The sequence below is a fragment of the Squalius cephalus genome (genome assembly GCF_949319135.1).
Source record: "Squalius cephalus genome assembly, chromosome: 19".
NCBI classification, from domain to species: domain Eukaryota; kingdom Metazoa; phylum Chordata; class Actinopteri; order Cypriniformes; family Leuciscidae; genus Squalius; species Squalius cephalus.
The window spans coordinates 12,804,684-12,818,748 of record NC_137140.1 but is presented as its reverse complement, the minus strand read 5'-3'; the positions used below and the strand labels follow the sequence as shown (position 1 = coordinate 12,818,748).

Sequence of the window (14,065 nt, the reverse complement as noted above, 5' to 3'; positions counted from 1 at the left end):
ATGAAGGCTATATCCTTAACACCAAGTATATCTGCTGACTCTGTTGATTTTCTCCTTGATTCTTTTAACTCAAAAGTTAAAGGTATAATTGATGATATTGCTCCTGTTAAAGTCAGGAAGAAGAGTGGCAGACAAAAAGCACCTTGGAGAAACTCAACAGCAGTGCAAAATATGAAAAGACAATGCAGAAAAGCAGAGCGCATGTGGCGGAAGACTAAACTTGTAGTCCATTATAACATCTACAAAGACAGCCTTCATGCTTTCAATATGGAACTAGGCAAAGCTAGACAGACTTTCTTCTCAAATATTATAAACAGCAATTTAAACAACACACGCACTCTTTTTGCTACTGTAGAGAGACTGACAAACCCTCCAAGCCAGATTCCCAGTGAAATGCTCTCAGTGAACAAGTGTAGTGAGTTTGCTTCGTTCTTCTCTGAGAAAATCAGTAATATCAGAAAGGTGATCAGCACATCCTTGAGTTGCACTGAGGTCAGACAGATCAAACCACCTGAGAAAGTAGTTACTATGTCTGATTTCAAAGAAATTGATGGCAAAATTTTGGAAGAAACTGTACAGCACCTTAAAACATCAACATGCGCTCTTGACACACTTCCCACATCATTTTTCAAAAGTGTGTTAAACAGTTTAGAAGCAGATCTCCTAGAAGTGGTAAATGTCTCACTTCGCTCTGGGAGTTTTCCATACTCCCTGAAAACTGCAGTTGTCAAGCCCCTCCTGAAAAAGAGCAATCTGGATAAGACCATATTAAGCAACTATAGACCGATCTCAAATCTTCCTTTCATAGGCAAGATCATTGAAAAAGTTGTCTTCAATCAGCTGAACAAATTCTTATGCTCGAATGGATACTTTGACAATTTTCAATCTGGTTTCCGACCGCACCACAGCACAGAGACAGCGCTCATAAAGATAATAAACGATATTCGCTTAAATACTGATTCAGGCAAATTATCGGTGCTGGTACTACTCGACCTCAGTGCTGCATTTGACACTGTCGATCATAACATACTTCTTGACAGGCTGGAAAACTGGGTGGGGCTTTCTGGGATAGTCCTAAAATGGTTCAGGTCATACTTAGATGGGAGAGGTTATTATGTGAGTATAGGTGACCATAAGTCTGAGTGGACATCCATGACATGCGGAGTACCTCAAGGCTCAATTCTTGCACCACTCCTGTTCAACCTGTATATGCTCCCAATGAGCCAAATAATGAGAAAGAACCAAATTGCTTACCACAGCTATGCAGACGACACACAGATCTACTTAGCCCTATCGCCTAACGATTACAGCCCCATTGACTCCCTGTGCCAATGCATTGACGAAGTCAACAGTTGGATGTGTCAAAACTTTCTTCAGTTAAACAAAGACAAAACTGAAGTCATTGCGTTTGGAAACAAAGATGAAGTTCTCAAGGTGAACGCATACCTTCACTCTAGGGGTCAAACAACTAAAAATCAAGTCAGGAATCTCAGTGTGTCCCTAGAGTCAGACCTTAGTTTCAGTAGTCATGTCAAAGCAATAACTAAATCAGCATACTATCATCTGAAAAATATTGCAAGAATTAGATGCTTTGTTTCCAGACAAGACTTAGAGAAACTTGTGCATGCTTTCATCACCAGCAGGGTGGATTATTGTAATGGACTCCTCACTGGCCTTCCCAAAAAGACCATAAGACAGTTGCAGCTCATACAGAACGCTGCCGCCAGGATTCTGAGCAGAACCAGAAAATATGAACACATCACACCAGTCCTCAGGTCTTTACACTGGCTCCCAGTTAAATTTAGGATTGATTTTAAAGTATTATTACTGGTATATAAATCATTCAATGGCCTAGGACCTCAATACATTGCAGATATGCTTACTGAATATAAACCCAACAGATCACTCAGATCACTAGGATCATATCAGCTAGAAATACCAAGGGTTCACTCTAAGCATGGCGAGTCCGCTTTTAGCTATTATGCCAGCCGCAGCTGGAACCAGCTTCCAGAGGAGATCAGACGTGCTCCTACAGTAGTCACATTCAAATCCAGACTCAAAACACTTCTGTTTAGCTGTGCATTTACTGAATGAGCACTGTGCCAATGTTCGTCCGACTGTTTGTACTGTATTTTATTTTATTTTTCTAAACTGTTTTAATTATTCCTATTTCTTTTATTATTTTAATTTCTTCTATGTAAAGCACTTTGAATTGCCATTGTGTATGAAATGTGCTATATAAATAAACTTGCCTTGCCTTGCCTTGCCTTGCCATAGCCAGCTTAAAGGTTTTTGGTACGTATCCTAGAGACAAAGATGAATTAATGATATTAAGAAGAGGATCTATGACCTCTGGAAGTATTTCTTTCAGTAGCTTAGTCGGTATAGGGTCTAACATACATGTTGTAGATTTAGATGATTTAACGAGTTTAGTAAATTCTTCCTCTTCTATAGCAACGAACGAATCAAATTTTTCCTCAGGGAGACTACAATGCACTGTCAGTCAACTTTTTTTATTTAAATATCAAAAATATTTAAAATAATTTAATACAGTTATAATTTTTCAATGTAAATTATTTAATTTGATTGGTAACAGCCTAATGTCTTATTATTTTAATTGAATATATTGATCAAATTTAAGAATTTGAAATGAAAGATGGAGCAAACATTTAATAAAATAAAACCTTATAAAGGTACAAAAAATTATTCTGAGTGTTTTCAAACAGTGATGTAATGAAACTGACAATTTAAGTTTGAATGGAGTAAAGCCTCTGTTTAGGCTATTAAGGAAATGTAATTTTGCCAAAAGAAGAACTTTTATTTTAAACAAATGTTCATTTTTAATTAGCCAACTTCAGTGTGAAATGTTACCATATTATCATGCTTAACACTGAGAATTTGAATAATTGTAATGTGATCAGATGCAGATATCTAAATCAAAGAATATGGGCGGTTTGCGGGTGGATTATTTATTTTTAACAGTGGATTTGGGTGACTCAAAAAGCACAAGATTAATGAATTTATCTTTAAAATGTAGAGGTACCAAGCTCCACCCACAAAAATAATGTCGAAAACACATTAGGCTATATGAGGATCTATGAAAAATAACATTTAATTACCTTATCATTAAAATACATTATTAGGATTTTACCACCTCCACCTCATTTTGAGCCAGGAAAAACCCTGTCATACAATAAGCCTTTATTTGTCTTTATTCCCATAAATCGCTTTTATAACTAATTAATTAATTCCTTTATATAAAAATACCCAATTTTAGTTTGGGCTAAAGCCCCGAATATCCACTGACCTTAGAACCGCCCCTGGTTTGCAGCCTATCTGTTTTCTTCTTAGTCACCACTGAACAAATATGCCTTGTATAATTAATAAAATGCACAATATTGCCAAAAGTTTTAGGATGTCTGCCTTTACATGCACATGAACTTTAATGACATCCCATTCTTAATTCGTAGGGTTTAATATGGAGTTGACCCACCCTTTGCAGCTACAACAGCTTCAATTCTTTTGGGAAGGCTTTCCACAAGGTTTAGGAGTGTTTATGGGAATTTTTTACCCTTCTTCTTGAAGCGTATTTGTGAGGTCAGGCACTAATGTAGGACGAGAAGGCCTGGCTCGCAGTCTCAGGTCTAATTAATCCTAAAGGTGTTCTATAGTGTTGAGGTCAGGACTCTATGCAGGCCAGTCAAGTTTCTCCACACCAAACTTGCTCATCCATGTCTTTATGGACCTTGCTTTGTGCACAGGTGCACAGTCATGTTGGAACAGGAAGGGGCCACCCCCAAACTGTTCCCACAAAGATGGGAGCATGAAATTGTCCAAAATCTCTTGGTATGTTGAAGCATTAAGAGAGTTCCTTTCACAGGAACTAAGGGGCCAATCCCAACCCCTGAAAAACAACCCCACACCATAATCCCCAAACTCCACCAAACTTTACATTTGCACAATGCAGTTAGGCAAGTACCATTCTCCTGGCATCCGTCAAACCCAGACCATTGGATTGCCAGACAGAGAAGCGTGATTCGTCACTCCAGAAAACACGTCCAGTGGCGGCGTGCTTACACCACTGCATCCGACGCTTTGCATTGCACTTGGTGATGTAAGGCATGGATGCAGCTGCTCGTCCATGGAAACCCCCATTCTCTCTACACACTGTTCTTGAGTTAATCTGAAGGCCATGCAAAGTTTGGAGGTCTGTATTGACTGTATTGTCAGAATGTTGCTGACTTCTGCGCACTGTGCGTCTCAGCATGCACTGGCCTCACTCTGTGATTTTACGTGGCCTACCACATCGTGGCTGAGTTGCTGTTGTTCCCAACTGCTTCCACTTCGTTATAATACCACTAACAGTTGACCATGAAATATTTAGTAGTGAGGAAATTTCACGAATGGACTTATTGCACAGGTGGCAACCTATCATGGTACTACGCTTGAATTCACAGCTCCTGAGAGTGACCCATTCTTTCACAAATGTTTGTAGAAGCAGTCTGCATGCCTAGCTGCTTGGTTTTATACAACTGTGGCCATTGACGTGCTTGGAATTCCTGAATTCAGTGATTTGGAGGGGTGTTCCCAATACTTTTGGCAATATAGTGTATATTTTTATTACGATTATAACATTTATTTAAAGGGCACCTATTAATGCAAAATCCACTTTTACATGATGTTTGGACATAAATGTGTGTTGGCAGTGTGTGAACACAATCCCCCTACAATGATAAAAATCCTCCTTTTTTTAAAAATCCTCATTAAACCAAAGCAGTCTCATTAAACATGCCGTTTTGATTCTCTGAGCAGTGTGACATCATACTGCTCGGGCCCCGCCCACGGCCGCTGACTGACAGTCCTGCATTACCATAGTTTCCACCCTCAGCGAGTTGTACACTATCTGCCATTTTCTCCATGCTGTAGCAGCTGTAGCAACAACAATGTCTCGTAAGCAATCCCGGTGATCTGTTGTTGGATGTAAGAGTGAACATAAGAGTCTTAATTTTCTGAGCCACTGAGGACGCAGTGGATTACATTTACATTTAGTCATTTAGCAGACGCCTTTGTCCAAAGCGACTTACAAAAGAAGGACTAAAAGCAAGCGAGTCATCGTAAAGAGGCAAAAACAACGCAAGAAGTGCTCAAACTACAAAGTTCAGGCATTGCTCAGAGTAGCATAAGCCAGACAATGGAGGATTAAAGGAAAAGGAAAGATTTTTTTGAGTCTGGATTAGTTTTAATTTTGAAGGTAATGCACCCCAAAATATACCTAAATGTGTGTATGTCTGCACAAATCATTTTACTCCAGACTGCTTTGTAAACGAGGGGCAATACAAGGCAGGCTTTCCTAAAACGTTGTTACTCTAGGATGAATCAGTACCAACTGTTCGTGATCCAGCTTACAGTCTCCAGATCGATACTAGTCAGGGTAGTAATGAAAGGGAGAGTGCACACTTTATTAAAGTTCATAGGAGTTGTTTTACGGATATAAAGTTTTACAGTTTATTAAGCACCCCCTGTAAAGGCATAACGTCTGTATATATCTATTTACTGTTAGTTGTAATGAGTGGTTTTGTGTAATTCGCTGTGTATGTTGATGATAATGAAAGTTTGAGAGATAGTTTATGGATAAAACTTCAATGCACACTTTGTACTGTTTTGTTCAGCTCACACTGATTTTCTGGAGTGAAAACGGACACTTCATTTTTTGTGCAATAAACTTCATAAAACTCATTAGTAAAGTTTTGGCCATCATTCGGACGGAGTCCGCAACAACAGGCTTGTAGTGGATAGCAAGGTGATAACATACATATAACTGTAATTAAACTAAACTATACCTGTTCTATCTCCATGCAGCATATATTCTCTGGCTCTGTAGGCATCATTGTCCAACTGAACATCATTTTTCGAACTGAACACCGCAGTACAGTTTCTGAATTTTATTGCGTGAGATTGTCCTGTTTTGTTGCCGGTATGCCGGAGAATGAGCTCTTGAAGCTCTGCCCTCTTTTTTTCTTCTCATTAACTATGAGAGCAGCAGCTCATTTGCATTTAAAGGGACACACACAAAAACTGCGCATTTTTGCTCACCCCCAAAAAGTGTCAACTTTAACATGCTATAAAATTATCTGTGGGGTATATTGAGCTAAAACTTCACATACACACTCTGGGGACATCAGAGACTTATTTTACATCTTGTAAAAAGTAGCATAATAGGTGCCCTTTAAATATCTTCTGTCAGAGCCTGTAGCCTTGTATAGGCAGTGCAATGCGTTGTAATTAAGGAGTAATGCAGTTGTTGCATAATGCATAATCCAATGCATCGTCAATGCGTGGCAGTGGGTATGAGTCCTTGTGGGTGACCGCATTCAGTCGCCCCGAAAGTCCCCCCCCCCCCCCCCCCGTTTTCTTCGGCACCATGACCATGGGTGCGGCCCAGGGACCCGCAGCACCCCCACAGTAGGACAGTCATTATGGATGGGTCCTGAAGAACGGGGTGAGGGTCCCCTCACTGCCTCACTCCGAGGTCGTTTTCCAGGGGTGACGTTGCCCGGGGCCGGGGGCTCGGGGCAGGGCAGTCCCAGGCAAAATCCCCCGGTTCTCCACAGCGGTCTAGCTTCGACCTCCATCGGGGGGTCGCTGCTGGTTAAACCTGGCTGACCTCCTCCTCAGTCCACCTCCCGTTCGCCGGCTCTCGTCAGATGACGCTGGGTTGGAGATCGACCTGTCGGCAGCCCAGCCTGTAGCACCTCCTTCAGCTCGCTCAGCCTCTCTCAGCGCCTCACTCAGATATTGGGGTGACAACAGGCGGACATGTTGGCTGAGCGGCTCAGGTGTAAGACCCCGCAGGAAAGCGTGGAGACTCAGCTCTTCCCTCGCTGGGACCTGGAAGGTAGGGTAGGCCTTCAGGGCGTAAACCCGGATGTCAGCGGTGAAAGCGCCCACACTCTCTCCTTCACGTCGACGTCGGTTAGTCAGCTCCTCCCTGCTCTGTTCCGCGGAGGTTCTCTGCCCGAAGCGGCGGTTGAGAGCAGCGGTGAGGGCCTGGAGATCACGCCGCTCCTCAGGAGACAGATCGATGAGGACTTGGAGCGCGGAACCCTCCAAGGCGAGGGCCAAATGAATCGTTGTCTCCTCGCAAGCTCCATCCATCGTGGAGAGCGGCCAGGTTGACTTGTGACAGGTAGGGCTTCAGGGGCATCAACCCGCCATATCGTGGCAGCTTAGCGGGCGATCGTGTGAGGGGGAACTTAATTATCCATTGATCCATTGGATCTATTTGGATGTTCAATCCGTTGATTTGGAGTGTTGGTGTGACGGCCGGAAGTTCATTCTGTCTGCGACTAGGAGAGCGGTACACTGTCCAGTGAACGATGGTGCCGTCAGTCCGGTGCGGAGCCCTCCTTTTTGGCACCCTCAGGGGATTGCTGTCCAGTCTCCAGGGAAATGTAACATGTTCAGTCGTTTCCTGTCATGTTTCAGGACACCGAACATTTAACATTCCCCCCAGAAAAACGAAGTGTCAAAACTATGCAGGCGCATATGTGGACACAAGAGTTGCAAACTCTGTGGGACAAAGGGGCTGTAGAACATGTTCCCCTCCCAGACAGAGAGTCTGGCTACTACAGCCAGTACTTTTTGTTTCCCAAGAAAGATGGGGGGTTGCGTCCAATTTTAGATCTTCGTGGTTTGAATCATTTTCTCCAAACATACAAGTTCAAGATGCTAACAGTCAAAATGATTGTGTTTCAGATACAATCCACGGGTTGGTTTATTACGATCGATCTTGAGGACACATACTTTCATATGGAAATTCTGCCACAACACAGGAAGTTCCTGAGGTTTACTTTTGGTGACGAAGCTTACCAGTATCGGGTCCTTCCATTCAACCTTGTGTCACGGAATGGATGAATGTGAGACGAGGATTCAAATGCAGAGGAATTTATTAAACGGCAGACAAGGTACAAACTCAAAAACACAGATTGCAAACCGGGAAGGAAACACCAGGAACAAGCAACTAGGACAAACGAACCAGCACAGGACTACAAACACAGGGAGGCTAAATAGGGGAACAAACAAAGGAGGGTAACGAGAAGGACAGGTGGGACAAATTAACCAATAATCGGATAACAAGATGGGAGGGGCTAGACAATAGACAGGAGAGCACATGGCACAAGGAAATAACATGACAGCCATGTGCTCACAACAGACCAAACAAAAACACATGACCCAAAATAACAAAACACCCATGTGCAGCACAAGACAGGACAGGCATGTGACACCTTGTCTTGTCACCCTGCACATACACAGAATGTATGGATGCAGAACTGGCTCCTTTGCAACTCCAGGGCATTCGCATTTTGAATTACATAGATGACTGGCTGATTTTGGCTCAGTCTCAAGAGCTTGCACTTCGACATCAGGATGTCATCCTTGCTCATCTCAAATCTCTGACTCCAAGAAAAGCATTCTCTCTCCTGCCCAGAGGATAAGGTATTTACCGCCTGAAAAGGCTGGCGCAGCAGGTTCTGCTTTGGGCTCAGAACAAGTTCCTGTCCCTCAGGGTGATTTACAGTCCAGGGCATATAAATATGGGAGCAGACTTACTGTCCAGACAGCCTGTGATATACAGGGAATGGAAACTCCACCCCGAAGTAGTCAAACAAATTTAGGAAAAACTTTACAATGCATAGGTGGAACTCTTCACCTCAATCACTCTCAGGAGTCCTTGCCAAGGTCTGTCAACAAGGGTCTTTCATCTTGCTGATAACGCCTCGTTGGAGTTTGGTTCTCAGACCTAATATTCCTCCTTGACGGCTCGCTGTGGGTAATACCGATCAGGAGAGACCTCTTATCTCAGGTACAGAGGACGATATTTCATCCCCGCCCGAGCTTTGGAACCTTCATATTTGGCCCCTGAGGGGGACCAACTAAGAGATGCTGGGCTTCCATCTGACGTGGTGGAGACTCTTCTAAGTGCTAGGGCTCCCTTTTGAAAGATGATGTACTACCCTTCATGGGATTTAGCCATAGTGCTCGAGGGCCTTTTGAGCCACTAGAGTCAGCTCCTGTCAAGCCTCTGACTCTAATGATGGGTTTTCTCATGGCTATTATTTCTCTAAAGAGAAGTGGGGATTTGTAGGCTCTGTTGGTCTCGCCATTCTGCTTAGACTCTGCCCCTGGACTGGTCAAAGCTATTTTGCACCCTCACCCTGACTATCTTCTTAAAGTTCCATTCTCAATCGTACATCCAGTCATTCTCGAAGCCTTCTGTCCTCCGCTGTTCACTATGCTGGAACAGGAAAGGATCCATTTTCTGTGTCCACCTGCATCCACCGCACCAGCCAGTGGCGTAAGTCAGAGTAGCTTTTCATATGCTGTAAAGCTGCAACTGGGGTCAGCTGCCACCAAGCATACTATATCACATTGGCTGAGCGATGCCATTGCCCTAGCCTACAAGGTGTGCCATCAAGCTTTGCCTCAAGAAGTTAGGGCCCATTCTACTAGGAGTTGCATCATCCAAGGCTTTGGCAAGAGGTGCCCCCTTGCAACAAGTATGAGATGCGTTAGGCTGATCCTCTCCGCACACATTTATCAAGTTCTATAGTTTGGATGTTCATCCTCTCATGTCCTTGAGTCAACTTCCCAAGCTCACGTCTGAGACCTCGCCAACATTTGTGTGCACACACTACACAATCTTGTGGGGTCCAGACAGTTCCAGTGCAGCGGAGTTGGTATTCTCATTCCCATTAGTGTTATGAAGTGTGCCATTCAGAAATATGTCATATTACAAAAGTAAAAATGGCTGTGAATGCAATGTAAAAGCAAGTATAAACAGTACAGATATAACATTTGCATTGAGGAGATTTTAAGCATGAAATCTTCAAATCATAAAATTTTTTTTTTTTTATTTTAATCAATTGGATGCAAACACCACATAAAAAGTATCTGTAAGAAGGCAAATATCTAATTGTGTCTTGGACCTTTTGATTTTCTCTAGTTCATCGGCTTGGGCAGAGAAAGCTACACGTCTTCGCTCAGTTGTGTCTAATGTGCTGCCCCTTGATGTACACCAATCCTGCCCATTATCACCAGGGTTCTTGCCCCCTTCTGGAGCTGACTGTCTGGTGTCATCTTTCTGCCTTGAGAGTGTAAGCCATGACTTACTTTCCTTCACCAATGCCTTAGGCCACATCTCCAGCCTGCTTAAAAAAGGTGGATACCTCCTACTTATTGGTGCCCTGGGAGAGAGCTTCTACATGGGTGCTCCAGGGCTGTACATTCCTGTGGTCCCTCTGGATGAGTCTCAGGTCTGTGCTAGCCTGAAGGCCAGTGGATATGAGCTGCTGCAGCTTTGTATTTACCACCTGCCATCAGATATGAAGGTGGGGGTAGATGATGTCACTGGTGTGTTCTTTGCAAAAGCTAAGAAAGCATAAACATTTTAGTTGAAGAATACATGAATTGGAAAGGTAGGGAATTAATGTATGTTCTTTATATTGCTTCACTTTTGCTGTGATTAAAAGATATTGAAAACAATCATACAAAGCTGAATTGACCTCATTCACTGCAGATAAACTCTGCAAAAGTTAAAAAGTTAAATTAGCAATGATTGCTAATGTTTGGTTTCACTCGTTAAAATTCACCTCACAGCTAAATTTACCTCATTCATTGCCGCTAAGCTAACCTCATTCATTGCCGCTAAGTCCCTTTTTTAGAATTCTGTATTTTAAAGATAATTTTGTAAAACCCAAATTAGCTTTACATATCTTTATTGAAAAGTGTTTAACCAATATTTTTCATGCTTGTTCAGTGAACCATAAACAATTATTACACATGCACCTGTGGAACACTCCTTAATACACTAACAGTTTTTACAGAGGTAGACACTAAAGATGAAGCTTAGGATAGTGTTACAGGGAGACCGAAAGGACAGCTAATCATATCATGTGTAACCATATGTCTCCCCAGATGTGTTTGAGAACTTGTAAATGTCTTGGTAGAAGCGTGGAATAACATCTTACAGCAAGAACTGGCAAATCTGGTGCAGTCCATTTGTTTAGGGACTCATTTAATTTCTGTTTGTCAAATGTCTGTGAAACTTGTTCAATTTATGTCTCAGTTGTTGAATATAATTTCATACAAATACTTACATGTTAAGTATTTGATGGAAATAAAAGCAGTTGAAAGTATTGTTTAGTATTGTGTCTTTGAATATCCAGTTCATTAACCCTCTATGAATGAATTATGACAAGCTGAGTCAGGATTTGTTTTTACAGTTTTTATTCTCCTCCAGGCATGAAAAAAAAGCATAGGCTACTTGTTTATTTACTCTAATTTATTTTATAATTTACTTTATTTTATCACTGGAAATGACACATGCAAATTCTAAATCTCTGTCCATTATTTTGCAAGCAATAGATGATAAAAGAAATCTTCGCACAATATTGGAAATATTTACATTTTAAACCATGAAGGCGAGCCAGTAGATATCACATAAGCAATGTGCCATCTTTGCTCTAGAGTTATGCCAGTGAAGAAGTCTCAAACCTCAGTCAATTATTCACTACAGAAAGTGAAAGTAAAAACATCTAATGCTTCATTAACGGTGCATATTCTCTCAGAGACGATGAGAGCTAAATCTATTTAATTGTGCTTATAACGGTATATAACTGTCTTCATTTATTTTCTTAATTATCTTGGGGCCCATAAGTACTGAAAAAATTAGAAGAGAAGTATTTTGTGTTAAACAAGTTGTTTTTTAAATGAGGAGTAAGCTAATCTTTTCCTCACAGCTCTCGGTTATGGGCTGATGTGCTATAAAATTATTGTGGGGCGAACTAATTGTAGCCTAATATTAATTTAATAATAAAAGTAGTAGTAATTATAATAATAATTAAATACATTAATTGGAAATGTCAAAACCTCTTGATGAGTTTGATAGCTTGATGCTGATCATTTTCTGATCATCGTCTATCAGCTGATCATCATCTATCGATTGGCACAACCTGGCACGGGGGTTATTGCGGGACCCTCCAATAAGCGATTGGATATGCAAATTAAAGATATTTATTTTATATAAGGATAAGTTTTCTCTTTTTGTGAAAGGAAATAAGTAGCTCAGATCCAGTGGGTTTAGTTGGCCAACAAAAAACAGAAGAGGTTTTCTAGCTAATTTTTAGTAGTCTTCCCTAGAACAAAAGAATAAACTAAAAGATACAATTCTTTCCTCCCTGCTGACCAATAAACATGAGAAAAATGTAAAATTAAACGAAAAGGCCTCCCACTTCTTACACAATCAGTCCGTTTAAAAGGATAATTGCAACTAATACATTTACCGGCCTATACCGCTAACAATTCAGTCTCCTTGCAAGGAGCTTTAGTCACATTTATATAGCCTAGTGCTTTTTACAATTCGCTCCGTGCGCTGACGTTTGAACTTGAGTGTGTGGGCCAGTACTTCCGGTGATCTGACAGCGAGAGCGGGAGACAGCGAGAGACAACAGCGACCGAGTTCCATTACCACAGAGATATTTTTTTCACAATGAGTGTTTTTAGGATTCAAGAGAGGTGACTTGCCTTTCAGAGGGTGACAGCCTCAGCACTTCATTGTTGTGTGCCGTTATGTACCATTTCGTCACGTTACAACAGAGAAGTCAGCTTCATGCATTCCCCGTTGACGCTGCGGAACGGGCATGAGTAGGATACAGAAGATCTGGAGGGATGACTTCAACCCGACCAAATTTTTAAATGCATATAATTTTCAGTGTATTTCACCTGTGCGTTTCTATGCTTTCTATTACTGCATTTATTTTGTGCAAGTGAGATGAGTAAAGATCTGTTCCATAAATCATTACCCAGCTAACACAGTACGTTGTGACAACGTCGTCAGTTAGTCGTCATTTGGTCAGCGTGACATTACTTTATGACAACGTTGTGAGGACGTCGTGGTAAAGTTCCATTTTTTAGAATCTTGGCTAACGTTCCAGAAACGTTGTGGGTACGTCCTCAAAAGACGTCGCCATGGAGAACGTTGTAGAGACGTGGTCCACTGGTCACCAGATAACTAAATAAAATCTTTGATGAATTAAGTAAATGTTCCATATAATATCTGTAATGATATTAGCTCAAAGGTGAAATATTAATAATAATCCATAATTACCAATTATGATTAATTATTAATATTTGGGTCAGTTAATTAGATTAACTATTTAGTTAATTATTGAGGTAAGCCAAATTAATATTACAATCAATTAATCAGTTCCAACGAACTGATTGATTATTAATTATTCTAAGAACAATGTATCTTTCATGGTCACTGAAAAATAATTATTCCTTAGCCTGTACAGTGCTTAGAGCATGTAACAAGATCAAGATCGTAAAAGGGACTTTGTATGTGTAGCGCCCCCTACCTCCTTTTCTAAAGGTTCAGTAAGGGTCAGCACCAGCCAGGTTCAATAAACTAGTGCCTAAGAGATGTTGTATTACAAGGCCCCTCTGATGTCACTGAAATAAATACTTTTCTTTTGGAAATTTACTCAGAATAAATCCCTACGCCCTTTAACTGATGAAGTCAACATAAACACTTCTGAAAGAATAACACACTGTTATAAATACAAAACAAATAAAGGATTTAATTAGAATAGAATTATCAAATGTTAACTGGCTCAAACAATGAATTTCAGAATGTGAAGTGTTCACACAATCACATTGCATTTAAATCTGACACAAATTAACCCCTGAAGGGCAATATCTCAGATGCCAGACCTGCTGAAATTAATCTCTAGGTCAAATACACTCAGTATAGATTGAACCAATGAACTCAATAGGATGAATGTATACAATAACTCACAGATTATAAAACATATACTCTGAGTATTCACATATTATTTTCAGTGCACTGAATAATACTAAATGAACCAATATATAATGCTGTGGGCCCACACACTCCAGTCAGTCATTCACACAACCCACCCCGTTGCAGGCCTGAAACGTGGCTCGTGTTCGTGGTGGCCGGGAAACTGACAAATGGCCCCTTCACTCTCCTGAGCACAAAACAAAT

The 14,065-nt window shown here is 41.2% G+C and overlaps 1 protein-coding gene across 1 annotated transcript in view; it reads left to right on the top strand.

Moving 5' to 3' along the window:
• pnmt (phenylethanolamine N-methyltransferase) overlaps window positions 1–11,193 on the top strand; it is a 92,884-nt gene extending 81,691 nt beyond the window's left edge. The window contains exons 3-4 of the mRNA XM_079851084.1: window positions 10,004–10,475; window positions 10,975–11,193. Coding sequence (XP_079707210.1) covers window positions 10,004–10,442 — 439 coding nt within the window. The 3' untranslated portion in view covers window positions 10,443–10,475; window positions 10,975–11,193. The remainder of the gene's footprint in view (window positions 1–10,003; window positions 10,476–10,974) is intronic.
• Window positions 11,194–14,065: the final 2,872 nt, after the last annotated feature.